A 27,582-nucleotide genomic window follows, 5' to 3' on the forward strand; every position below is an offset into this window, starting at 1 on the left:
GTGTATTTGGGTATTTTGTTGAAGACAGATAGTATATATTAAGAATATTCCAAACTATTCAGGCGCTGTTTAGCAAGCCTAGTATAGATGTGTTTTAATGAGAGGTGTTCTAAACTCTAGTTTAAAGGCTCTGAAACTTCAGTTAAATGTTAAAAGGCAGATAAATTGTTCCCAGAAATAACTTGAAAATGTGTGCAAACTCCTTGAACTGAATTTAAAGGATTTTGTACTATTCCCATTTCCTGAAAGAGGTAAGCAAGTTTGAGAGTTTAATATAACCATAGATGGTCCTAAATATAAAGTTGTTTTAGCCCTTTTCACCTTAAATTAACACAGTATAACTACGTTTTAACTACAAGTTTAAATGAACAATAAGTTAATTTGAAAGGGGACTTTCAAATTTCTTAGTTTGATTTGATTCTTAGAAAGTAAATAAAAGCTGTTTGAAGTGGGATTGTAGACCCCACATTAGTAGCTTTCCTCATGTTTCTGGTGCTTTTATCTTTTCTGTTCCCTTCCTTTTCTCCGTATTATTCCTAGCTGTGTCTATGATGTTCTCTTTTCATATCATTCTGTTTCTCTCATGTTACTCAAAGCTGTAGTTTGTTGCCTCTTGTCTGGTTTTGATTTTAATTGAAGAGTACAATGTCTCTTTCTAGACAGCAATTTACTGAATTTGAGTTTTGCTTTACTTTTGTTGTTTCATGAGTAAATTCCAAATAACAATTTTTATTTATTTAATTAAAATTTTCCTTATTTTTATAATTAACCTTTCTTTTACTTGAGATTTTTAAAAAAATGTTCCAGTGTCCACTAATCCAGAACAATATATTTCTCCTTGCAACGTTCCAAACAAGCAGAGGCTGCCAATCCACCACTCAGAATTTTTGCACATGCATACTTCTGACAATATGTTCTCAGTGTGACCTCTAATTTAGTTTTAGACAGTTGTAGCTGCATATATCTAGGAAAGGGAGAAAGAGAAGCTCAAAATAGGCAATCTCGTATTGTGTTCTCTTGTGAATCAAGATTTCAAGATAAATCTTTCTCTCTTTTTCTCCTTCTCTCTTCTCCTTCCTTTTTTGCTTTCATCCTTCCATCTCTTTCATTACCTATCTATCATCATCTAACAAGATGCCATATATCTGCACTCTATGTTAAAAGGATTCTTTGATGCTTCCAGTCCTTGTTTCAGCCTCCCTGGGTAAGGAATTACCTTCAATCTTCTGAGTATAAACTTTATTGTCACTTTTTTTTCAGGTTTCTCCGGTTCTCTAGATTCTGTCTCTTTCTCATCTTTGGTATCAAAAACATATCTTAAAATTTGTTGCCATGAATGTGAGTTTGTCTCTCTAGCTTGTCATACTGTATTATATTTAGTGGATTACTTTTATGTAATTCTTTGACAGGGTCTATGAATTACTGTCACAAGGGTTTTGGAGATTTGATAGTTATACAGGGAAGTATGTAAACATACACATGGAAGACACTTTGATTAGCAAACATTTGAGTATTTTGTGCATTAGCACAAAATATGGGGACCACAAAGAAGAATAAGACATTGTCCTTGTTTTTAGCCGGCAGTGGTAGCATGGCATGTGAGAAAAGAGAATTGTTGTATCTAAAGATGTGTAAGGATCACTTCAGGATGGATGTTCAGAAACAGTTTTTTTGAGGAAAAGAATTGGAATTATGGCTTGAAAAATAAAAATTGAGTCATTAAGAAAGATACTTAATTTTATAAATGAAAGGAATATTATAAATAACCAAGTAAGATATGTTAAGATGTAATTTAAAATGGTTGTCTGGAATAGATTTTGAAAAGTGGATGACAAGCTGAAAAGTGTAAGTTGAGGTGGATTGTTGATGGCCTCGTATTACCTTGTAAGCGTAAAAAGAATAGTTAACATGGTGGGATTTTCATAAATTATACTTCAGAAACAAGGGAAAAGGTTTGATTGCCAGTAGTAGTATTTCAGGTGTGAAGTTGAATAGGTTGGGGGATAACTACTTTTATCATTGAAATCATAATGAAAATTTATAGGGGTTAAGGTAGTAGAAAATTAGTGAAAGAAAAATGTGTATAAGACTTGGAGTTTTGTGACTGATAGAAGGATTAGGGCTGGAGAGTGCTGGAAAATTTAATAAATATGTTGGGAGTGTACCCCAGGTTGCATTGAAAAAATGATATTAATGGAAATATGAGTTATGTGAAGAAAAACTGATTTCTTTTAGCTCATCTTTATTATGATGTAGTGTTGGAGATCTATGTGGAAATGGCCAGCCAACAATTGAATATAGAATACTTAGAAGGGCTAGGAGTGGAAAGAGATGTTGAAATCTTCCATGTAGAACGCTGTTTACCTCACGGAGATAGAGCAGTGTAGAGGGCTTACAGCTAAACTTTTAAAATATAGTCCTATTTAGCAAATGGAGAAGAGATCATAATCTTTAAAGAGTGTGTTAGAAAGATACCATGCTAATATTATGTCAGAGGCCTAAGGAGGAGAACAGATTACAAGGAAGACTGATGAATAATATTACAGCCCTCAGTGAAATCAGAATATGGGTAAGCAGAATGCTGTTAAATTTGAAGATTAGTTATTTGTTTTGATAAGAAATGTTCCTTTGATGAAAATTAGAGCTCATTCTTCAAAATCACTTTTATGTATCTACTGGTTCTATCAAGATAGTTACAGCAGTTTCCTTTTTTATATAAATTTATTATCTTAGCACTCCGTGAACAGTTACCTTTAATTCATATTTAATAATGTTTATACATTAAAGAATTTTCGATATTAAAGGAAACATTCATTTGCTAATGGTCTTTAAAGTAATGTGATGACACCTACCTAGCCTATTACAGTGTGGGTAATTTCCCTGAAGATGTTTTTTGTTTGCACTGTAACCATCATAATGATTAAAGTGGCCAAAGCATATTTTAGGCATATGTATGACAGTGTCTGTCTTCAGTATTTAGTATACTTTCTTAATTAAGTTTATTTCTCCCCTGGTAGATAAACTCTAAAAGTTCTTTATACATAAGGACTTTCTAAGGATAATTCTTAGCATAAGTTCTGTTTCCCAGCTATTTTATTCCTGGGATGAGTCTGTATCACAGAATCGTTAGGATGTTTAAAGATTCATAATTTCAATTATGGATTGAAGCATCTAGGTAAGATGCTCCCTTCTAAACAGTGGAATAGTTTTAAAAATGAATGAGGCAAAAAACAAAACAAAACAAAAAACCTGACCCTGGTCATAAACCTGGAATAATTCCTTAACAGGACGATTCTGCTTAAGATAGCCCATATTTTAAAAAAAAATTTTTTTAATGTTTATTTTTGAGAGAGACAGAGGCAGTCACAGAGACAGTGAGTGGGTTAGGGGCAGAAGGAGAGGGAGACACAGAATCCGAAGCAGGCTCCAGGCTGTGAGCTGTCAGCACAGAGCCCGACGCAGGGCTCGAAATCAGGAGCTGTGAGATCATGACCTGAGCCGAAGTCGGACACTCAACCGACTGAGCCACCCAGGCGCCCCAAGATAGCCCATATTTTTAACATTCTTGAATTATGTTGAGTTTCTCCACGACTGCATATTTCTCATTCACCTGTGTGTATATTCTTCATGATTGATGTAATTTAGACTCTGTAATTTTAGTCTGCATTGTAGTGCTTTTACTATATACCTCATTTCCAGATTTGTCTAATTTTTCCAAAAAGTCTTCCTGAATATCAGATGTTAGAATTTTAGAACTGGGTAGGACTTTGGCGATCATTTAAATTATCTCTATCGCAGAGAGATTAAGTGATTTGCCAATAACCAGAGAAGTCTCTTAGGTCTTAGGCCTCATTTCTCTGTCTCCTTTAATTATTCATCATTCTATTTCACAAAAATTACATTGGTAGTTGTGGATAGTATTCTGCCTTAAAAAAGATACTAGTATTCTTCATTAAATATGACAGTTCCGTCATCATCATGGCTTTTCGCTCATAAGTTTTTGTATTATTTTAAATTCAGTGTAAACCTCTAAATAGTACTCCTCATTTCTTGGAAATATTTCGAGAATTCTTTGGTCAGTAATGAGAATTTCCCTAACAAAGGAATTATTATTATTTTAACTCATCTAATCCTTTTATCTCTTGCTTTAAAAATAAAACAGAATGACTTCTGTATCATAATTGCATAATAAATTTTTTATTTTAACTCCTGTTCTTTTGAAATTTTTGCACTTACTGGTAAATACCATCTCTTGGATTTTCTCAGCTCTCCTTATTGTGATTTAATGTGTATGAGTTTTATTATGTGGTCTGTATTTACATATGTTCCAAATGTTTCTTAAGCATGCTTGATTTTATTAGGAGTAGTTCATCCAAAATTTACTTTGAAAATTCTTCTCTTATTATTCCTTTCCATTTTTAATTTTCTACAACATACATCAAATACTAGCATAAGTTACGTGCTGTATTAAATTTTATGTTGACTTATTCTTGGTCAGTACATTTAGTTTTATGATAGGCCCATATAACTTTAATATGGATAGAGAAGATATTTTCATCCTTTTGGTTTTTGAATAGAAGCTTCATTGTTTTCTAGTTGCACATGAATATTCAAATAGTGCCTTCATTATTTTTTTTTTTTCCCTTTGGGAATTCTTAGAAATACTTTCAGCCTGATTTAAGGTGAAATCATTTTTCAGAGAGAAATACGTAACTTTCTTTTTTGGTTGGCTTACTTAATCATAGCATAAAAACAGTTACAGTGTAGTTATATAGGAAAAGTAAAATAATTTTTCTGCTTTGTATCAGCTGGAGAGCCTAGTCTGCATTTTATAGTTGTGTGATGATTATATTCTGAGGAGCAGTTACTAAAGATAAATTTGGCATTTTAATAAGGTTATGGACACCTTTTCTGATTCATGAGTAGATTCTTTCAATGCCTTCTTTAATGAATAATGGTTAAGCCAGATAATGTGCTTTTACTTTTTTCTGATGTTCTGGAAATATACTTTTATTTTGTCCGTATGAAAGTCATAACAGATGCCTTAAACCAAGAAAATTGGTACTGTCCTGACATATTCAAACATCATGTGTTATATAGGAAAGACAGTGACCCTCAGTAGGACTGATTTTTTTTCTTTGCTTCTTTAGAATTTTATAAGTTCCACATCTCCCAATTATTCTTTTAGAGATCTACTAACTATAAATGTGGCAACATTGGTAGATTAAATGGAAATAGGGTTGATTAATCGTCATACAGCCCACTCCACAAAAAAAAAAAAGAAAAAAAAGAAAAGAAAAGGAAAGAAAATGTGTAGAGTAGGGTTGCCTAAACATGTAAAGGATACCATGCTTATGAACATCTATTAAATATCCCTTGTCATTGCTGATCAGACTTCTTTCAGATCTCTTCCTCTGTTCTGTGTACTTAGAATTGTAAACTTAGACTTAAAATAATAGTGTTACATTTTGGGAAGCATTTATTATAATAGAGTAGATTTATAAAGTAGTTGCTTTTTTGTTTTCACTTTCATTTTTTGTGAAATTTGGAATGAACTGAGATAAAACATCTAACAATTGCCAAGGCAATTTGAATTGTCTTGAATTTTTTATATGAAATTCTGTCTAGAGGTAAACTTTTTCAAGTGGTTACTTGCTTATAATAGTTTGTGTAACTTTTTATTTGGTCAGAAAACATTGAAAAAGAAAGACCTGAACCCTGACACTTCTTTTTTTGTAGTCTTTCATTTTTGGCATATACTGAGATGTGTGTATCTCCTAATGCTTGTATGCTACTTAGGAGAAATCATTCTATTCTTTCTCTTTTTGAATAGTTTTAAGCAAGACTTGGAATCAGTTCCCTTTCTCTACTGTCTTATCCTCCAACCTTCTTCATAACCATTTTCTTCCTTGTATGGTAAATCTTTAAGTGTATTAGTCATTAGGTAAGTTTACCAATTTTCATATGATTAATTTTAAGAAAATTCTTATTTCTTTCCCATTATTACCACTATCCAAAACATTAATAAACACCAGTGGTCTCTTTCCTTCTTTTCAAAAAGCTGAAGAAAAACTAGTTTTCTTTTTGAGTCAGTCCCATTTGTGATATTATGTTAACTTCTTAGGCAGAGCCCTTTCTTTTAGAGTGGTAGTTTCTCTTTTGACCACAATGCAAACTTTCCTTGAGAAATTAACTTTTCTTCTGAATTTTAATTTCACTTCCATTTTTGGTGAACTACACATCCATCCCTATGCCATATTTTTAACACTAAAGAAAGAAAATTACCATTTCTCTCTTCCCTAAGCATTTCCTGGAATATTGGGATAGTACTAGTACAATTCAGTTGTTCTAGATCAGTGGATACCGGAACAGAGAGGAGGTATTTCTTACCTGATAATGTGTGTGTGTTCCGATTCTGCTAATCCAGAAATCCAATCGCATTTGTTGAAAATCATCCTTAGTTGTTATTTGTTAGGGAGTCGACTCCCTATTTTAGTTGTTTTCTGAAATTCAGTCCCTAGATGTGCTTTAGATAGGGTAGAACTTTTACCTCTTTCAGAACACTGCTAAAGAAGTTTTCAACTGGAACATAGTCTGAAGAAGCACTGAGAGCAAAAAAAATTCAGAGTGGTGATTGGCCACCTCTGTTTGATTGACAGGTTGCAGGGAGAAACCCATTCGTTCTGGATTAATGGAACTGGAAAACAGAAAACAATTATCAGGTAAAAAAAACCTTTTCTTTAACCTTTGAAATTCACCATTTAAAAGATGAGTCAGACCATCAAGGGAATTTATTACCAAAAGGAAAAAATTTAGTGTCTTGTGAACAATAATCTCTGGCTACTACTTCCAAGAGTTAAGAAAAAATCGCTACAGTTACTACACATTGTCAGCCTTTGCTGAAAGGGCTTGATTAAATGCAGATAAGATGGAATGCAAGGTGCAATTATATTTTAAATGTGGCTTAAAGACATGAAGCAGAATTCTATGGGTGGGGGAGATTGATGTTTTATTTCCTGAATTGTGTCTGGTCTGTGTGTGCATAAAGAAAACACTTTGTTTTTCAAGGCTATTAATCTGGCACTTTTCATGAATATTCACAAATTTTGTTACTGTACTGTGTTATACTTAATCTTCACTTCATTGGGATGTATACTTTTACATATCTTTTACCATAAAATTTTAGTAACAGTAATGACCAGTCTTTTTATTTTAATGGTACCTTTCTGATTGTTGGTTAAATATATTTCAGATTGAAGGCCAAGGACATGGTGCAGTATTTGACTGCAAATGCTCTCCTGATGGTCAGCATTTTGCATGCACAGACTCTCATGGACATCTTCTAATTTTTGGTTTTGGCTCCAGTAGCAAATATGACAAGGTAGAGTATGATGATGATGATGATGATGATGATTCTCCTTCTCTTTGTTTTTGTTTTTTTTTTTTAATCTGTGGATGCTTAGGGGTTGTATTTCTTCTTCAGGGGTGGGTAAGCATCATTTATGCTTTAAGAATCATATTTTAAGTATTCTAGAGACTTAAGTTTCAGTGAACATAGCAGTTGTTAAATTCCTCTTCTCTGTAATAGACATTAGGTAATATTTTATTCAGTCGTCTATATTTCAGAAAGAATAACTTTTTACTTAGGTTGCTAGAGCAATATAGCTTGTAATTCTAAAGCTGAGCATGAGAGAGGTTGTCCATAGAGAGACTCTGAAATTATGTAAAATGTTTTATCTATATGGATAAAATACATTTATTTACCTGGGGTAAAAATCTGTAGCTTTTATATGATTCCCAAAAATGTATGACCCACTGATGTAGCTAATATTTTTAAATACTAAAGAGCCTATTTAAGTTCATTGATTAAAAGACTTAAAAGTTGAATAGGTCATAGTTTAAGAAATACCAAATCAATAAAATTGTGAAGTTACAGATGTGTCAGGCATGAGTTCATGTTAATAATTTTGTGTTAATTTAAAAAAAAAATTCTTTAGCGAAAATGCTTATTAACTCTTGGAAAATCTTGTCATGTTGATTTTTAGGTTAATATAAGTCACATGTATAGTATACTTAAGAGTTTTCTTAAATTGTATAAGTGATTGCATTAGAGTTTAATTCAAGGAATATATTCATTGAGTGATTTCCTCTTGCAAAATGCTAAAACAATTACTGTTTAATAATTTAAAAAATAAGATAATGCATGGTAGCTCTATGAAAGTAATAGTACCCCTGAATGATTTATACCTAGATTTTATTTTACCATTTAATTTGAAATTACACAACTTTAATTATGTTAGTGTTTTATGTATACAGTCTTTTCCTTGTTCCAGAGAAAATTGAGAGCAGCTGCTTTTCTGATCATAAAATTTAATGTAAAAATATAGTAAAGATTTCTTTACCATTAACTCAAGAATATTCTTTTATATTGTTGCTTAATACCATGATTTACATTAAAACATTGCCTTCCATTAGAAATTTATCAATGATAAATTTTTGTTTTCCTTGTCTTTTATGGGTCTTTTCTTTTTACAGATAGCAGATCAGATGTTCTTTCATAGTGATTATCGGCCCCTTATTCGTGATGCCAACAACTTTGTATTAGATGAACAGACTCAGCAAGCACCTCACCTCATGCCTCCTCCTTTTTTGGTTGATGTTGATGGTAACCCTCATCCATCAAGATATCAGAGATTAGTTCCTGGTCGTGAAAATTGTAGGGAGGAGCAACTCATCCCTCAAATGGGAGTAACTTCCTCAGGTAAATGCTCATTTTCATAGACTGCCAAATTTTCCATTTCTACTGATGTCCTGTAAAACTGCTAATTGGGTAAAATTTTGTTACTATTTTGAACAAATGAGAAGTAAAGTGATTTTTAAAAATTTCTCTTAAGTCTTTTGAATAATGCTTAAGTATGTACTACAAGATAACTAAGGAGCATTGGAGAGCAATAATCTTGGTCATTTATTTATTTATTCAACAGCATATATTGAGAATCTTCTCTGTAACACCTCTAAACTGGTTTGCAGTACTGAATTAAACAGACACAATCCTTGTTCTCTTGGAATAAAATTCATAAACACAGTTGTAAACAAATAGTTAAAACTTGTGATACATGTTCTTGAAGGGAATAATAGTATGAGGTGAAAGATTAAGACTAGATAGCCTGTTCATATCAAAGATTATTTTAAGAAGTGATCAACTTTTAACAATTTTAAGTAAGTTAGGGACAAAAGTGTTGAGATCTTATTAGTGAAGTAATGGAGAGTAAAAGTAAAATTAGTTGAAGAATTGAAAGGAAGTTGAAATGGAAACAAGGTCTGCAGACCTTTCCTTTTGACAAAAAATGTGGGAATAATTAATGAAGTGAAAGTAATGGAGAGACCCTATAAAGAAGATTAAACCAATTTTCTAATATATGAATCTGTTATATTTTAGATTAGAAAAATGCTTATGAAAATATTTTAAGTTCTGAACGCTAGCATAATGGACAAAAGTTCTAAGTAGATGTAAAGGACACATATGGGATGTAATATATACTGAGTAACTTTGAAATAATGGATTTAGATTCTATTAAGGCTGCATCAAAAAACCCATCTCACTGTATTACAGAGAGCGCATCTCTTATTTTCCATTAAGGATTGGGCATGAAATTGCCATGAAGGTGAACATATTGGATAGGAAGGGCTACTCTTTAAAGTAGATATGCCCACTAAGGATGGAAGGTGAGGAGAAGCATTAGAAGAATAGTCCCTGCTGCTACTTGCAGTGAGTAGTACAATCCAGCAGGCCTGAATGTCTGAAATATGTTAAACTAAAATGTCTCATACATGGACATAGCACAAACTCAAAGAATCTAAGAACAGGTAGTATTTGAGAAATCTAGGCAAGTATTCAAATTAGAGAAGTCTCAATTATTAAAGAAGTCTTGATCATGGGACTGAAATTAAGATAAATGTCTTCAGTCTCTTGGAGGGGAACTGGCAAGAATCAAATCTTGCCCAGGTCTCAAAATAGGTACCTAGGCTGGGATTTCAGGCATAGAGAAATATTAAAATATCAGTGCAACATGATTATCATGGTTATCACTTTTTTCTTCCATTTAATAGTTTGTATTGGACTTTCATAAATAATATCATATATATATATATATATATATATATATATATATATATATATGGCATCCTTATTCTAAAAGTTGAGAAAATGAAAATTTAGTAACATGTCTTATTTAAGTTAAGTATATGGAACCACTGGGACTTTAAATCCAGCTCTGACTTTTAGTTCATTCTTTCTTCCATACTAAGCTGCCCTTACAGTAAAAGAGTGTTCCTTTTCTTGACAGTAAGTTAGACACCAGTTATTAGTACAGGACCACAAGAGAACCCATAGCAATAATTATAGCTTCAACGTGAGTCATAGGATTAAGTGTTCTAGGTCACAAAATTCAAGGTAAACTTCATTTTTTTTCCATTATTTTAGACTTAACCTAGTGTAATATAGGACAGAAGGAAAATATTTTTAGCATCATTTGTAACTATATTTTTATTTGTAAATCTAAATCTGCAATAAAATTTATTGTGGAAATCCCTTAGAATTAGGTAAAAATAGATGGCTGTTATGATAATAAGTTGCTTCAGTGCAGTTTATATTTACACTGTTAAATTTGTATTTGAGCAGTGCACTTTTTAAATATGCTGCTTCAGTTATAACTTGAGCTATCAGATTAGTCACTGATGTTCAGACATGAGACACTACCCAGCAGCCTAACAGGAAAGGAACATCCACAGGCATTTTAGCTTTTACCTCTACTTTTACCACTTTGTAGCTCTGTGACTTTGGGCAAGTTCATTTTATCCCATTGAATTTTACTTCTCTCATAAAATGAAATAACATTGTGTGCTTATTAATACATGTAATTTTCCCTTTCCTTATACCTTCCTTACTACTAATTCTTCATTTCAGAATGTCCTTTGTATCTTCTGTTCCCAGCCCACTCTAGAAATCCGTCTCTTATATACCCACACACCCAATACTAATTGCTCCTTTTTTCTCATGGCAATGTTTTCATGTATCTCAATACACATTTTTTATCTATTCAGCAGGATTGAACATTCTTATATCCCTATTTAAAATTAGAATATTAAGGTAAATAAAGCAATCCATGCTTTTGAGGAACTATCTAGTGGGCTTCCTTTTTATATTGGGCTTGAGGAAATGAAAGAGGATAGCAGCTAAGTGTTTCAGGGGTAGTCTGGAAAGATTTCACAGAGGAAGTATCATAGAGTTGCCTTTTCAGTTGGTGCTTGAAGGATAAGTTAGTGTTTTTCAGATTTATACTTGAACTGGGAGTATTGTGGTTAAAATCTCCAAAGCATAAAGGTGTTTATCCTGTTAGGAGAGCAGAAGAGTCAAGTAGTCCCATATGACAGATACAGGTGAAAGTTGATGCTGGAAAATTATGGTGGGTTAAAACACACCAAGTTCCTACCTACGTGAGGCTTTGTTCCAATTCTTACTTTGTCTGGAGTGTTCATTTTCTTGCTCTTCACCTGGACGACTAATTCTTTTTCTTCAAGTCTTAGCTCAAATGCTGCCTTCTCAAAGAGGGCTTCTTTGACTTTTCTGATTCACCATAAGTAGTTCTCATCTCTCTTCCCCATTTTCTTTTTCTCATTATCATCTTTAACATTTTTCAGTCTGCATTTTTTATATGTATTTATTGTTCCAACTTTTCCATTAGGATGTTAGCTGCTTAAAGGCAAGGACCTTGAATTCTACTCACCACTGCATCCTCACTTCTTTGGTATAGTTCCAAACACATAATAGACACTCAAGGATTTGGTGAATAAATGAAGCAGTAAAGTTTTTTTGAGAAAGTTGGGTAATGAGATTTGCCTTTTTTAAAAGAAACTGGTCTAAGATGAAATCCTACTTTTGCCATTTACCAGATATGTGACTTTGAGTAATTATTTTGGTTTTCTCATCTGTAAGTGGAGTTAATAATACGTATCTTACTGAATTATTGTGAGGATTATATGAGTGCCTGAATCATGGTAAACAGTAAGTTATCCATGTCACTGTTATTTGTAGCAAATTAGGTTTGCGTTGTCATGTTCCTGGTGTGTGTGTGTGTGTGTGTGTGTGCACGCATTTTACTGCCATTATTTCAAATTAATCATTTTAGGTCTCTTACTCAAGCAAAATTTATGTTTAATTCAGGACTCAAAGTGAACTCAATTAGTAAAATGGTTTGACTAGTGGACTAAAGTGTCCTTAGCATTTTATGTGGTATTAAATAGGACTGAATCAAGTTTTAAGTCAGCAAGCAAACCAGGAGATCAGCCCACTGGACAGCATGATTCAAAGACTACAACAGGAGCAAGACCTGAGACGTTCTAGTGAAGCAGGTATCAGTAATACCAGCCGTTTAAATAGAGGTAAGCAGTGATTGCTTTAAGTAAAATATTTTAAAAATTGTAATAGTTTAAACAGTAAAGAGGCGATGAAACAAATTCATGGCACATCCATAAAATGAAATATTTGGCTGCCAGAATGATCATGTTTTTAAAAACACATAATAGCTAAGAAAATTCTCATAACATAAGGTTTCAAACTGTAGATAATGAGTCTTTAAATAGATATATTCTTCAAATTTCCCATAGTAAACATGTAGAACCTAGAAAAACTTAAAAAATAAATGTATTCAATAATGTATGAAATACCTGCCACATTCTCAAATATCTCGTCACCCTACTGTAACATTATTTTAAGAGAAAAGTTAAAGCAAATTTATGAACCATAAATATTTTGGGTTTATCTGTTTTTGCTTCTTACATAGGTTTCCCAGAGTACAAAGCATATTTTAAAAATTAATGATTTTACATGTTTACAGTCAGTTAGTAGTTATGATTCATTAGCTTATTTAATTAACTGAGTAACTGTGTTTTGTTTTCATTAAACTTTTGCCTGTGGTCTGGTTCCTGATTTGGTAGTTTGTTTGCCTTAATATGAAGTTTCATGTGGAAGATAGTATAGATTTTGTTTTTTCTGTTATAAGCTTATGTTTCTAACTAGAACTTACTATATTAATTTTTTCACTTAGGCTCTGTAAGTTCTACCTCAGAGGTTCATTCACCACCAAATGTAGGACTGAGACGTAGTGGACAAATTGAAGGTGTACGGCAGATGCACAGCAATGCACCAAGAAGTGAAATAGCCACAGAACGGGATCTGGTAGCTTGGAGTCGAAGGGTTGTGGTACCTGAGCTATCAGCCGGTGTAGCCAGGTAAGGGGGGTTGTGAAGTTTATGTACCGCAGTTGTTTATGTTCATTTTGAATTATAGCCTTCAAAGTACCTTTTCAAATTTCTAATTTATTTTAAATTTATCTGAAGAGCTAGTGTTTTAAACTAGCCATGACTGGGGCGCCTGGGTGGCGCAGTCGGTTGGGCGTCCGACTTCAGCCAGGTCATGATCTCGCGGTCCGTGAGTTCGAGCCCCGCGTCAGGCTCTGGGCTGATAGCTCAGAGCCTGGAGCCTGTTTCCGATTCTGTGTCTCCCTCTCTCTCTGCCCCTCCCCCGTTCATGCTCTGTCTCTCTCTGTCCCAAAAATAAATGTTGAAAAAAAAATTTAAAAAAATAAAAATAAAAAAATAAACTAGCCATGACTCTGAAGGAAAGTTAAGTTTCAATTATGTCCTTTTCTAGAATGATTCATGCAAATGATTCATGTGAAAGATGTGGGGGGGGGGTTAAGGTGAGCAGCATATTTAAATCTTAGTTTATCTTGTTTAACTATATTTTAAAACATATATTTCATGAAGTTATAATTTTTTATGGATTTTGCTCTGCACACCATATATAGGTAATTATAGTGAAATTATAATGAAATAATTATAGTGGAATTACAAATATAGTGAAATGCGTGGTATTTATTGGTAATACATTATATAATCATTTTTTATATATCAAAATGGTTCCTTAATTATTTTTTATATTTGGATGTATACATATATAAATTTTGATTTGATATAATTCTGTTCTGAAGGTCCATGTTATGAGAGAACTTTATATCCAGTTGCTTTTGATTTCTTTTGATTTACTAATGCATTATTCATGAATGTGGTCCATATGAACCCAGCTAGTACTAACTTAAAGTTGACCCTGGAACAGCATGGGAGTTGGGGATGCTGACCCCTGTACGACTAAATTTGCATATAACTTTTGACTACCCAGAAACTCAACTAATAACACAAACAGCTAACACATGTTTTGTGTATTGTATGTATTATGTATGGTATTCTTATAATGAAGTAAGCTAGGGAAAAGAAAATGTTAAGAAAATCAAAAGGAAGAGAAAATGCACTTATACTACTTTACTGTAAAAAATCCACATGTGGAGTACCTGGTGACTCAGTTGGTTGAGCATCTGACTTCAGCCTAAGTCGTGATCTTGCTGTTCCCAACTTCGAGCCCATGCCGCGCTCTGTGCTGACAGTTCAGAACCTGGAGCCTGTTTCAGATTCTTTGTCTCCCTCTTTGTTTGTCCCTTCCCCACTCATGCTCTGTCTCTTTCTCTCAAAAACAAGTAAACATTAAAAAAATTTTTTTAATCTTCTAAAAACAAAAATCCATGCATAAGCGGACTTGAACTCAAAAGATAGTAATGATACAATTTAAAAACACTTTTAAGGGTGCCTGGGTGGCTCAGTCGGTTAAGCGTCCGACTCTTGATTTCGGCTCAGATCATGATCTTGCAGTTCCTGAGGTTGAGCCCTGCATTGTATCAGGCTCTGCACTGGCAGCATGGGGCCTGCTTGGGATTCTCTGTCCCTCCCTTTTCTCTCTGCCCCTCCCCTTCTCGTGCAGTCTTTGTCTGTCTCTCAAATAAATAAACTTCAGTAATAAAGAGATAAATAAAATTAAAAACCCCTTTAACCTGAATGTTTATATAGATTATGCTTCTTGATTGGACAATACTTGAAATTTGTGTCAGGATTTAAGATTAATTATAGAAATAAAGTATAAATTTGAACAACAACGTTACTTGATGACAAGTCTACCCAGATGTTAATAAAAAATTAACTCTCATGGTGTGTATATATATATATATTTTTTTCATGTTTATTTATTTTTGAGATAGAGACAGAGCATGAACGGGGGAGGGTCAGAGAGAGAGGGAAACGCAGAATCCAAAGCAGGCTCCAGGCTCTGAGCTGTCAGCACAGAGCCTGACGCGGGGCTCGAACTCACAGACCATGAGATCATGGCCTGAACCGAAGTCAGACGCTCAACCAACTGAGCCACCCAGGCGCCCCTCATGGTATATTTTTAGTTGGATTTTTGTCCACCTTTTAATTCTAACGTTAAGGTTTGAAGGGGGTATAAGTAACACGCATCTTTTTAACAATAGTTCTATAGTAACTGAAAACAAAAAAGAATGGGATATGAAATCCGAATGTTACTCTTTATTATTGCTACAACTGTGGAGGATGAGGGTTTTATCTGCATGAAAGTGTGTTCCTAGTCCTGAACCCTAAACACCAGTAGCACTGGATCACAGTATTTCACCCCATGTGAGGCAAGCAGGTTTGATTCTTTAAAATGCAGAACAGAATGTATACATTGCAAATAAGAGCATAAGATTGGGAAGAAACCAGAGGAGTGGGGAAGATTTATTTCTCTTCATATGTTGTCTTTTTATCCTTTTTACATTGTGCTTAACCATTGAGCTGATGGTCAAGCAAGGCTGTGACCAGTGACTTCCTGGAGCTTTTCCCCCAATACTTAGTACTCTCACTTTGAGAATTTTCCTGGGATATTCCCCCCTGGTAGGTAGTTTACAGTTTGCTCCTAGAAGGCTCTTAAGTGGGTTAGACCTATTACGTTAATTAAAATTAAATGCAAATGCACTGATTGGATTCTAACAGAGTATTGTCTATAGTATATAAAGAACTCTCAAAACTCAGCAGTGAATAAAACAATCCAGTCAGAAAATGGGCAGTAGACAAGAACATTTTATCAAAAAGGATATACAAGTGGCAAGTAAGCATATAAAAAGATACTTGACATTAGCCATTAGCAAGATGCAAATTAAAAACACAATCTCTGTATAAAAATAATCTCTGTATACCCATCAGAATGGCTAAAATGTAATAATAGCACTGAGTGCTAAGGAGAGTGTGGAGAAACTGGATTATTCATGCATTACAGGTGGGAATGTAAAATATTACAGCCACTCTGGAAAGCAGTTTGGCACTTTTTAAAGAAATCTAAATGTGTAACTACCATATTATCCAGTAATTGCATCTTGGGCATTTATCCCAAAGAAATGATAACTTGTGTTCACACAAAAACCTGTACCCAAGTGTATAGCAACTTTATTTGTAATAGCCAAAACCTATAAACAATCCAGATGTCGTTTAGTGAGTGCATGGTTAAACATATTAGCTATATACACACTGTGGAACACTACTCTGCAATAAAAAGGAATGACTTATTGATAAACAAATTGAATGAATCTTGAAGAAATAATGCTGAGTGGGAAATCAGTTTCAAAAGGCTACACACTTTATTATTTATGGACTGTTCTTAAAATGACAGAAGTATAGAGGTGGATAACCGATTAGTGGTCCTAGACTTTGTGGAGAGGAGGTGCTGAGAGGGAATACAAAGGTGTGGGCATGATAATTAAAAGTATACCACAAGGGATCTTTGTAGTGATGGAAATGTTCTGTATCTTGACTGGGGTAATGGATACACAAACTTGCACATTGATAAACTGGAATAGAACTAAATACACATACACACATGAGTAGAAGAAAAACTGGGGAATTCTGAATAGTACTAATATGTTGTATCAATGTCAACATCCAAGTTGTGATAGCGTATTATAGTTTTGCAAAATACTACTATTGGGGAAAACTGGGTAAAGGAGACAAGGAATTTCTGTATTATTTCTTAAAACTATATGTGATTCTATGGTTATTCCAATAAATTTAATTTAAAAAGAATAAAGGGCTTCTGGGTGGCTCAGTCGGTTAAACATCTGACTTTGGCTAGGGTCATGACCTCATGGTTCGTGGGTTTGGGCTGTGCTTCAGGCTCTGTGCTGAAAGTGCAGAGCCTTCCTGGGATTCTCTCTTCCTCTCCCCAAACTTGGGCATGTGCTTGCGTGCACGCTTGCTTGCTTGCTCTCTCTCTCAAAATGAATAAACTAAAAAAATAAATAAGAAATCAAGATCAAACAAAAAATTAAATCAAGCCCGTTCTTTTTACAAGATTTAAATTTACTCTATTTTCCATTTAGAATTATGACCAGCTGCATTAGAGATTCTCCAGTTAAGTAAAATGACAACATTCATATACTCTAGTAATAAAATATCCATATTATAGAGCTATTCCAAGTTTGAATATTAACTCCCTTCCAACTGAAATCTCCAGGGAAAAATTAAAGTTCAAATATTAAATAGCCCTGCAGGTCAAAAACTTTAAAGGTGTAAGGAATTAAAATAAAAAATAAAATTCTCTTGCAATTGTAAGCGAGGTTCCATGAAATTAAAGTTCACAATTAATGTTCTTCAACTTTTTTTCTGTTGCTCACTTTCAGCTTGATGCCTGGAATGAGTTGAAGTTTTTTCAATAGCTGAAGCTATACCTACTTTTCATTGGAGAGGACATAGTTCTTTCAGGGCATTAGAAGTTATATTAGTTCACCCTCAAGGTTTTCTCCTAATTCTTTTTGTAAGATTCTAGCTATCCATGGGCACAAGAGATCATCACAGCCCAAAGATCATCACAGCCCTACCCTGACATAATGTTAAAAAATACAATTTCTAACCCTTGGAGTAGTTACCTTAGGAATAACCATGTTCCCAGGACTGAGTACTTGATTTGCTAGGGACCATAAGCAGAAACAGTAGTATCAAGTTCAAGTAGACCATCTGTCTTTCCAGTATTCCAGTCATTTAATGCCAAATGTCCAGAGCTCATAGCCTATGCATTTAAACTTAGAAATGGTTATCATATCCTCTGCCTGAAAAGAAAACAACAGGAGTAGCATTCCTTCTCTGACACTGAACCTACCTTTCAGAAATCCTTTATAATAATTCTAGATTAACGTGTGACTTATAATTCTCTTTCAGTAGGCAGGAAGAATGGAGAACTGCAAAGGGAGAAGAAGAAATAAAAACTTACAGGTCAGAAGAGAAAAGAAAACACTTCGCTGTTCCAAAAGAAAATAAAATACCCACTGTTGCAAAGGTAAATAATAATTACTTTGATGTTTAATATTTTGCTTCATAAGTATAATGAATATTTTAAGGCCCTTTGGTAATTAAAAATGTTAACATTTTTAAAAGACTATTTCATTAATGAAATAAAGTTTATATAGTTAATTCTTGATTATCTCTTTGGATGATCAGTTATCACTTTATTTTTTTATTTTACTGCCTTCAAGCATACCTTTTCCCCAAATGCCAATTATTACTTGCCCATTAAATGTAATAAATTGTATTGTAAGTCTAATAAGCAAGATCCTTTTAATTCTGCCATTGATTGCACACTTAAAAGTTTTTTAGTTTTGTTTTGTCCTATCCATTTTTTTGTTTTGTACCTGTTCTTCTAGGTAAGTCAGTTATGCTACTATAAATAATAGTTCTTATTATCTCTATTAAAAAAAAATTGTTTCTATGAGTTTGCTTTGTTGGTTTCTCTGTCTTCCTACTCTGGAAAAGCTTTTGGATCTGGTAGCTTTCTCTTTCTTAGTCATTCCCTAATCTGAGAAAGATGTGTACTTATCTTCTTGAATGTCAAAGAATCACAATGACCTATTTTTCCATTCTTTCTCTTTTTCAAACCATCTTCGCTTAGAAGGTTCAGAGCCTTAGAGTGCAAAATGGAAGTAAACTATGGTGCTTCTTTTCTCTTAGAAGTCACCATCTAAACAAAAAATAACTGATTTCTTTACCCTGCTTTGTCCTCTTTCCTCTTTCTATTTGAGTTCCTTAAAACTATTGTATATTAGTCTTGCTTACAAGAACTCTCTTTTTTTTTTATTTTGTGACTCTTGTTTTTAAAGGACTCAGGTGGTCCTTTGCTATTGTATATTTTCCTTTATTTAGGGGTATCATACTCTGGAATCAGTAGGACCTCACAAAGGTTCATGTTAGTGTAATCTGAGGTAATCTTTTGTTTTCTGGGGGTCTTTTTGGTTGGTTGGTTGTTGGTGGTTTTCGTGGTGGCTAAACAGCACACCCTTTTCTGGATCCTTTGTTCAGAATCCAAGGATGTGGAGATATAAACTCATGTAATGATGGTGAGAATTTGTATGGCTAGCACCTTTTTGGATGAGATATGGTAATATCTGTTAAAAGAACATGCTTGCTTTTAATCCAGTGGTATTTGGATTACTTTAAAGAGCGGTTTTTGTGGGGGGCACCTGGGTGGCTTAGTCGGTTAAGCGTCCCGAGTTCAGCTCAGGTCATTATCATGTTTCGTGAGTTCAAGCCCTATGTCAGGCTCTGTGCTCACAGCTTGGAGACTGGAGCCTGCTTCAAATCTGTGTCTCCCACTTTCTCTGCCCCTCCCCCACTTGTGCTCTGTTGCTCGCTCTCTCAAAAATAAACATTAAAAAAATTTTTGAATATGGGTGTTTTTTTTTTAATAGAAAACTACTGATGTACATGTATGTACGTGTATATGTGTGTCTGTGCACTGAGATATTTATAGTTTCTCTGATGGGAACAACTAGAATGACTTTAGTGTCCACTGGTGGAAGAGAGGTGAGGTAGGCTGTCATTATGTATCCATGGAATATTATACAGCTTTTTAATAAAATGAGTTAGAACTCTGATGCCTTAGAGAAATGTTTATGATGTATTTTTAAGTAAAAAAAGAAGTATGATAGTAAGGTTTATGACCTAGTTTTTTCTCAAATTTTATCAAAATAAGGGTTTGAAACCATACCTACAGGTGTATAAATTATGAGATGGCCATCTTTCATCTCAGAGTTGCAATGTTTTTTTCTTCCAATAATAAAAGGTACTTAGTATGCAGGTAGGAAGTATAAATTAATACAAGAAACTGTTTAGAAAGCAATAATAATAGGGGCCCCTGGGTGGCGCAGTCGGTTAAGCGTCCGACTTCAGCCAGGTCACGATTTCGCAGTCCGTGAATTCGAGCCCCGCGTCAGGCTCTGGGCTGATGGCTCGGAGCCTGGAGCCTGTTTCCGATTCTGTGTCTCCCTCTCTCTCTGCCCCTCCCCCGTTCATGCTCTGTCTCTCTCTGTCCCAAAAATAAATAAATAAATAAAAACGTAGAAAGCAATAATAATAAAAGGATTTTTAGCAGTAGGTTTCGTCCTAAAAAATTACTTGGCTTAAATAAATAGAAACTATATTTTGCTCTGATAAAAGCGTTAGTCGGTGGTCCTGGTCCACTGGTCCGTAAATTTTTAAATGAATTTGAATTGTAGGTGAAAATGTTAGATGAAAGAAGTAGGGTACATTACATTCCTCATGCATTACAATCATGATTTTAGTTGACCACTATTTCCTTTTTATACCCTTTTGAATTTCCCAGAATTCCTAGAAAATTACAAAACCCTTCAATAATCCTTTTAGAGAGAATCCAGGTGGAGTGAATCTTGTGTCCTTGTATGTGAAAATGTCTTATTTCACATGGCTATTGCTAGTAACCATTTGGACAAGAGTAGGGCTGAAGTGCAAGGCAGTGTCCTAGTGACAAGAGTGGTTGCGAAGAAAGAACTGGAGAGTGGAGTTGGATGAAAGAACAGGGAATGGTTGAACTCAGATTGCAGTTATGATGAGTCTTTTTTTTTTTAAGTCTTTACATTTGCTTTATTTTTACTAATGTTTGTTTATTCATTTTTCTTTTTTTTTTTGTATGAAATTTATTGTCAAATTGGTTTCCATACAACACCCAGTACTCATCCCTCCTCAATGCCCATCACCCACCCTTCCCTCCCTCCCACACCACATCAACCCTCAGTTTATTCTCAGTTTTTAAGAGTCTCTTACAGTTTGGCTCTCGCCCTCTCTAACTTTTTTTTTTCCTTCCCCTCCACCATGGTCTTCTGTTAAGTTTCTCAGGATCCGCATAAGAGTAAAAACATATGGTGTCTTTCTCTGTATGACTTATTTCACTTAGCATAACACACTCCAGTTCCATCCCTGTTGCTGCAAATGGCCAGATTTCATTCTTTCTTATTGCCAAGTAGTATTATTCCATTGTATATATAAACCACAACTTTTTTATCCATTCATCAGTTGATGGACATTTAGGCTCTTTCCATAATTTGGCTATTGTTGAAAGTGCTGCTGTAAACATTGGGGTACAAGTGCCCCTATGCATCAGCACTCCTGTATCCCTTGGGTAAATTCCTAGCAGTGCTATTGCTGGGTCATAGGATAGATCTATTTTTACTTTCTTGAGGAACCTCCACACTGTTTTCCAGAGTGGCTGCACCAGTTTGCATTCCCACCAACAGTGCAAGAGGGTTCCCGTTTCTCCACATCCTCTCCAGCATCTAAAGTCTCCTGATATGTTCATTTTAGCCACTCTGACTGGCATGAAGTGATACCTCAGTGTGGTTTTGATTTTCCCTGATGAGGAGTGATATTGAGCATCTTTTCATGTGCCTGTTGGCCATCTGGATGTCTTCTAGAGAAGTGTCTGTTCATGTTCTGGCCATTTCTTCACTGGATTATTTGTTTTTTGGGTGTGGAGTTTGGTGAGTTCTTTATAGATTTTGGATACTAGCCATTGACCGATATGTCATTTGCAAATATATTCTCCCATTCTGTCGGTTGCCTTTTACTTTGTTGATTGTTTCCTTGCAGTGCAGAAGCTTTTTATCTTGATGAGGTCCCAATAGTTCATTTTTGCTTTTAATTCCCTTCCCTTTGGAGATGTGTCAAGTAAGAAATTTCTGCGGGAGAGGTCAGAGAGGTTTTTTCCTGCCTTCTCCTCTAGGGTTTTGATGGTTTCCTGTCTCACATTCAGGTCCTTCATCCATTTTGAGTTTATTTTTGTGAATGGTGTAAGAAAGTGGTCTAGTTTCATTCTTCTGCATGTTCTGTCCAGTTCTCCCAGCACGATTTGTTAAAGAGACTGTCTTTTTTCCACTGGATAATATTTTCCTGCTTTGTCAAAGATTAGTTGGCCATACTTTTGTGGGTCCAATTCTGGAGTCTCTGTTCTATTCCATTGGTCTATGTGTCTGTTTTTGTGCCAATACCACACTGTCTTGATGATGACAGCTTTGTAGCAGAGGCTAAAGTCTGGAATTGTGTTGCCTCCCACTTTGGTCTTCTTCTTCAATATTACTTTGGCTATTTAGGGCCTTTTGTGTTTCCATACAAATTTTAGGATTGCTTGTTCTAGCTTTGAGAAGAATGCTGATGCAATTTTGATTGGGATTTTATTGAATGTGTAGACAGCTTTGGGTAGTATTAACTTTTTAACAATATTTATTCTTCCAATCCATGAGCATGGAATGTTTTTCCATTTCTTTATATCTTCTTCAATTTCCATCCTACGCTTTCTATAGTTTTCAGCATACAGATCTTTTACATCTTTGATTGGGTTTATTCGTAGGTATTTTATGATTCTTGGTGCAATTGTGAATGGGATCAGTTTCTTTATTTGTCTTTCTGTTGCTTCATTATTGGTGTATAAGAATGCAACTGATTTCTGTACGTTAATTTTGTATCCTGCGACTTTGCTCAATTCATGTATCAGTTTTAGCAGACTTTTGGTGGAGTCTCTTGGGTTTTCCATGTATAATATCGTGTCATCTGCAAAAAGTGAAAGCTTGACTTCATCTTTCCCAATTTTGATGCCTTTGATTTCTTTTTGTTGTCTGATTGCAGATGCTAGCATTTCCAACACTATGTTAAACAACAGTGGTGAGAGTGGATATCCCTGTCGTGTTCCTGATCTCGGGGAAAGCTCTCAGTTTTTCCCCATCGAGGAGGATATTAGTTGTGGGCTTTTCATAAATGGCTTTTATGATGTTTAAGTATGTTCCTTCTATCCCGACTTTCTCGAGGGTTTTTATTAAGAAAGGACGCTGAATTTTGTCAAATGCTTTTTCTGCATCGGTTGATAGGATTATATGGTTGTTATCTTTTCTTTTATTAATGTGATGTATCACATTGATAGATTTGCGAATATCGAACCAGCCCTGCAGCCCAGAATGAATCCCACTTGATCATGGTGAATAATTCTTTTTATATGCTCTTAAATTCGATTTGCTAGTATCTTATTGAGAATTTTTGCATCCATATTCATCAGGGATATTGGCCTGTAGTTCCCTTTTTTCCTGGGTCTGTGGTTTGGGAATCAAAGTAATGCTGGCTTCATAGAATGAGTCTGGAAGTTTTCCTTCCCTTTCTAATTTTTGGAACAGCTTCAGAAAGATAGGTATTATCTCTGCTTTAAATGTCTGGTAGAATTCCCCAGGGAAGCCATCTGGTCCTGGACTCTTGTTGAGACATTTTTGATACTGATTCAATTTCTTTGCTGTTTATGGGTCTATTCAAGTTTTCTATTTCTTCCTGTTTGAGTTTTGGAAGTGTGTGGGTGCTTAGGAATTTGTCCATTACTTCCACAGTATCCAGTTTGTTGGCATATAATTTTTCATAGTTTTCCCTGATAATTGCTTGTATTTTTGAGTGATTGTAATTATTCCATTTTCGTTCATGGTTTTATCTATTTGGGTCTTCTCCCTTTTCTTTTTGAGAAGCCTGCCTAGAGGTTTATCAATTTTGTTTACTTTTTCAAAAAAACAACTCTTAGTTTCATTGATCTGCTCTACATTTTTTTTAGATTCTATATTGTTTATTTCTGCTCTGATCTTTATTATTTCTGTCTTTCTGCTGGGTTTGGGGTGTCTTTGCTGTTCTGCTTCTATTTCCTTTAGGTGTGCTGTTAGATTTTGTATTTGGGATTTTTCTTGTTTTTTGAGATAGGCCTGGATTGCAATGTATTTTCCTCTCAGGACTGCCTTTGCTGCATCCCAGAGCATTTGGATTGTTGTATTTTCATTTTCATTTGTTTACATATATTTTTTAATTTCTTCTCTAATTGCCTGGTTGACCCATTCATTCTTTAGAAGGGTGTTCTTTAACCTCCATGCCTTTGGGGGTTTTCCAGACTTTTTCCTGTGGTTGATTTCAAGTTTCATAGCATTGTGGTCTGAAAGTGTGCATGGTATGATCTCAATTCTCGTATACTTATGAAGGGCCGTTTTGTGACCCAGTATGTGATCTGTCTTGGAGAATGTTCCATGTGCACTCGAGAAGAAAGTATATTCTGTTGCTTTGGGATGCAGAGTTCTAAATATATCTGTCAAGTCCATCTGTTTGTTTGGGCCCTTGTTTCTTTATTGATCCTGTGTCTAGATGATCTATCCATTGTTGCAAGTGCGGTATTAAAGTCCCCTGCAATTACCACATTCTTATCAATAAGGTTGCTTATGTTTCTGATTGTTTTATATATTTGGGGGCTCCTGTACATGGCACACAGACATTTATAATTGTTAGCTCTTCCTGATGGATAGACCCTGTAATTTTATATAATGCCCTTCTTCATCTCTTGTTACAGCCTTTAATTTAAAGTCTTGTTTGTCTGATATAAGTATGGCTACTCCAGCTTTCATTTGACTTCCAGTAGCATGATAGATGGTTCTCCATCCCCTCACTTTCAATCTGAAGGTGTCCTCAGGTCTAAAATGAGTCTCTTGTAGACAGCAAATAGATGGGTCTTGTTTTTTTATCCATTCTGATACCCTGTGTCTTTTGGTTGGAGCATTTAGTCCATTTACATTCAGTGTTGTTATTGAAAGATACAGGTTTAGAGTCATTGTGATGTCTGTAGGTTTCATGTTTGTAGTGATGTTTCTTGTACTTTGTGGTCCTTGCAACATTTCACTCACAGAATCCCCCTTAGGATCTCTTGTAGGGCTGGTTTGGTGGTGATGAATTCTTCTAGTTTTTGTTTGTTTGGGAAAACCTTTATCTCTCCTTCTATTCTGAATGACAGACTGGCTGGATAAAGGATTCTTTTTTTTTTTTTTTTTTAGTTATTTTAAATGTTTGTTTATTTTTGAAGGAGCAAGCAAGTGGGGGAGGGGCAGAGAGAGAGGGAGACACAGAATCCTGAGCAGGCTCTAGGCTCTGAGCTGTCAGCACAGAGCCCAACGCGGAGCTCGAACTCACAAGCTATGAGATCATGACCTGAGCTGCAGTCAGACGCTTAACCGACGGAGCCACCCAGGCATCCCTGGATAAAGGATTCTTGGCTGCATATTTTTTCTGTTCATCACGTTGAAGATTTCCTGCCATTCCTTTCTGGCCTGCCGAGTTTCAGTAGATAAGTCTGCTACTACCCGTATGTGTCTACCTTTGTATTTTAAGGCCTGTTTATCCCTAGCTGCTTTCAGATTTCTCTCTTTATCCTTGTATTTTGCCAGTTTCACTATGGTATGTTGTGCAGAAGATCGATTCAAGTTATGTCTGAAGGGAGTTCCTCTGTGCCTCTTAGATTTCAATGCCTGTTTCCTTCCCCAGATCAGGGAAGTTCTCAACTATGATTTGTTCAAGTACACCTTCAGCCCCTTTCTCTCTCTTCTTCTTCTGGAATTCCGATGATAGGGATATTGTTCCATTTGATTGCATTACTTAGTTCTCTAACTCACCACTCATATTCCTGGATTTTTTTAATCTCTCTTTTTCTCAGCTTCCTCTTTTTCCATAATTTTATCTTCTAATTCACCCATTCTCTCCTCTGCCTCTTGAATCTGTGCTATGGCCACCTCCATTTTATTATGCACCTCATTGATAGCATTTTTTAATTCCTCATGACTATTTTTTAGTCCCTTGATCTGTGTATCAATAGACTCTCTGCTGTCCTCTATGCTTTTTTCAAACCCAGCGATTAATTTTATGACTATTATTCTAAATTCTTCTTCCGTTATATTGCTTAAATCGGTTTTGATCAATTCGTTAGCTGTTGCTACTTCCTGGAGTTTCTTTTGAGGAGAATTCTTCCGTTTCGTCATTTTGGGGTAGTCCCTGCAGTAGCTGCAAACTGCAGGGTACTTCCCCTGTGCTGTCCAGAGAAACTTGTGTTGGTGGGCGGGGCCACAGTCAGACCCGATGTCTGTCCCCAGCCCACCGCTGGGACCACAGCCCCTCTCCTAGGGGCAGAACTCGCAGTATGATGAGTCTTGAAGTGCACATCTCCTTCACCCATACACCTCAATAATCTTTTTTAGGAGTACAATACAAGACCTAGATTTTTGCTTTTTTCTCTCCTCCTCCTCCTCAGTGCAATATTAGCGCCCCAACATGCTTGTGAAGCCAAAGCATGATAGGTTAAAAAAAAAAACCACACTACAGATGGACTTACATGACTTACATAGGGAAACTAATTGGTTGCACAGAACAGATAGCTGAAATAGCATATTCTCAGAGAGCTAGGCAAGGATATTGGGAACATGTAACCTTAAGCAGTTTTGGAGAGGATCCCATTAGATACATTGGGATGAAACACATCATTATTGAAACCAAGAACTCAGTGGATGACCTGACTAGAAGAATGTAAGACACTGAAAAATTAGTTAGTAAGCTGGAAAGTCAAGTTGAAGAACTCCCCCGGAGTGTATCAACAGGGAATGAAATAATGGGAAGAATGAGGGAAGTATAAAAAGCAAACGTACATAGTTATGTAATATGTATGTAGGTATATGTAAAGAGAGCATGCAAAGTATTAATGAGTCTCTGAAGAAGAGACAATAGAGGGAGGAAAGAGTTGAAAAATAATAAACCAGCATTTTCTTGAAATTAACCTGGCTGGTGTGCCATGCCAAACAGTAGAAACAAGGAGTAAATGATATAGAATTAAAAATTTTAAAACCTCAACTAAGCACGTGATAGATTTGAAAACATGTAAAACAACATTCTGAAAGTTTCCTGACCGAGAATCACCTGAAAATGAACACAAACTCGATTAATGTTACATAACTTCTTATTTTGTGTTAATAGCATGAATTCTTGTGAGCACCTCATAGAAGAGATATGAAGAAATTGTTAAGGAACCAGCACCTACATTAAGAAAATTGGCTCAGGCACCTGGGGTGGCTCAGTTAGTTAAGTGTCCAACTTCGGCTCAGGTCATAGTCTCACTGTTCGTGAGTTCAAGCCCTACGTCGGGATCTGTGCTGACAGCTCGTAGTCTAGGCCCACTTTGGATTCTGTGTTTCCCTCTTTTTCTCCCCCTCCCCCACTCACTCACTCTCTCACGCTCTCCCTCCTCTCTCTCAAAAAGGAAATTGACTGTAACCTCTACACCATAGCATTTGTGCCAGTTTTCAGTTGGACTGGTACATATTAGAACCAAGTGCTGATGTACATTGGTTCAAGAGATGGAAAATCACCTGTAAAGATGACAGTGCCAACGGAACCATGCTGCTTGTAGTTCTGGACAGTTTTGACATTCTACCACCAACTCATCCAACTTACAGACATTTGTACCCGCCCTTCCCTGTTGCCTAC

The 27,582-nt window shown here is 35.3% G+C and overlaps 1 protein-coding gene across 4 annotated transcripts in view; it reads left to right on the plus strand.

Moving 5' to 3' along the window:
- Positions 1–27,582, plus strand: part of PHIP (pleckstrin homology domain interacting protein) — a 149,766-nt gene that overhangs the window by 63,090 nt on the left and 59,094 nt on the right. For 3 of the 4 annotated variants that reach the window (XM_047101820.1, XM_047101817.1, XM_047101816.1), the window contains exons 16-20: positions 7,253–7,381; positions 8,536–8,761; positions 12,304–12,441; positions 13,107–13,290; positions 18,151–18,265. In XM_047101820.1, the coding sequence (XP_046957776.1) occupies positions 7,253–7,381; positions 8,536–8,761; positions 12,304–12,441; positions 13,107–13,290; positions 18,151–18,265 (792 nt within the window). Of the gene's footprint in view, positions 1–7,252; positions 7,382–8,535; positions 8,762–12,303; positions 12,442–13,106; positions 13,291–18,147; positions 18,266–27,582 lie in introns of all 4 variants that reach the window. The other variant, XM_047101819.1, reaches the window with a different exon arrangement.

Source organism: Lynx rufus, unplaced genomic scaffold, assembly GCF_022079265.1.
Source record: "Lynx rufus isolate CCGP_SWC_20201006 ecotype Redwood Valley unplaced genomic scaffold, mLynRuf1.p SCAF_6, whole genome shotgun sequence".
Lineage (NCBI taxonomy): Eukaryota > Metazoa > Chordata > Mammalia > Carnivora > Felidae > Lynx > Lynx rufus.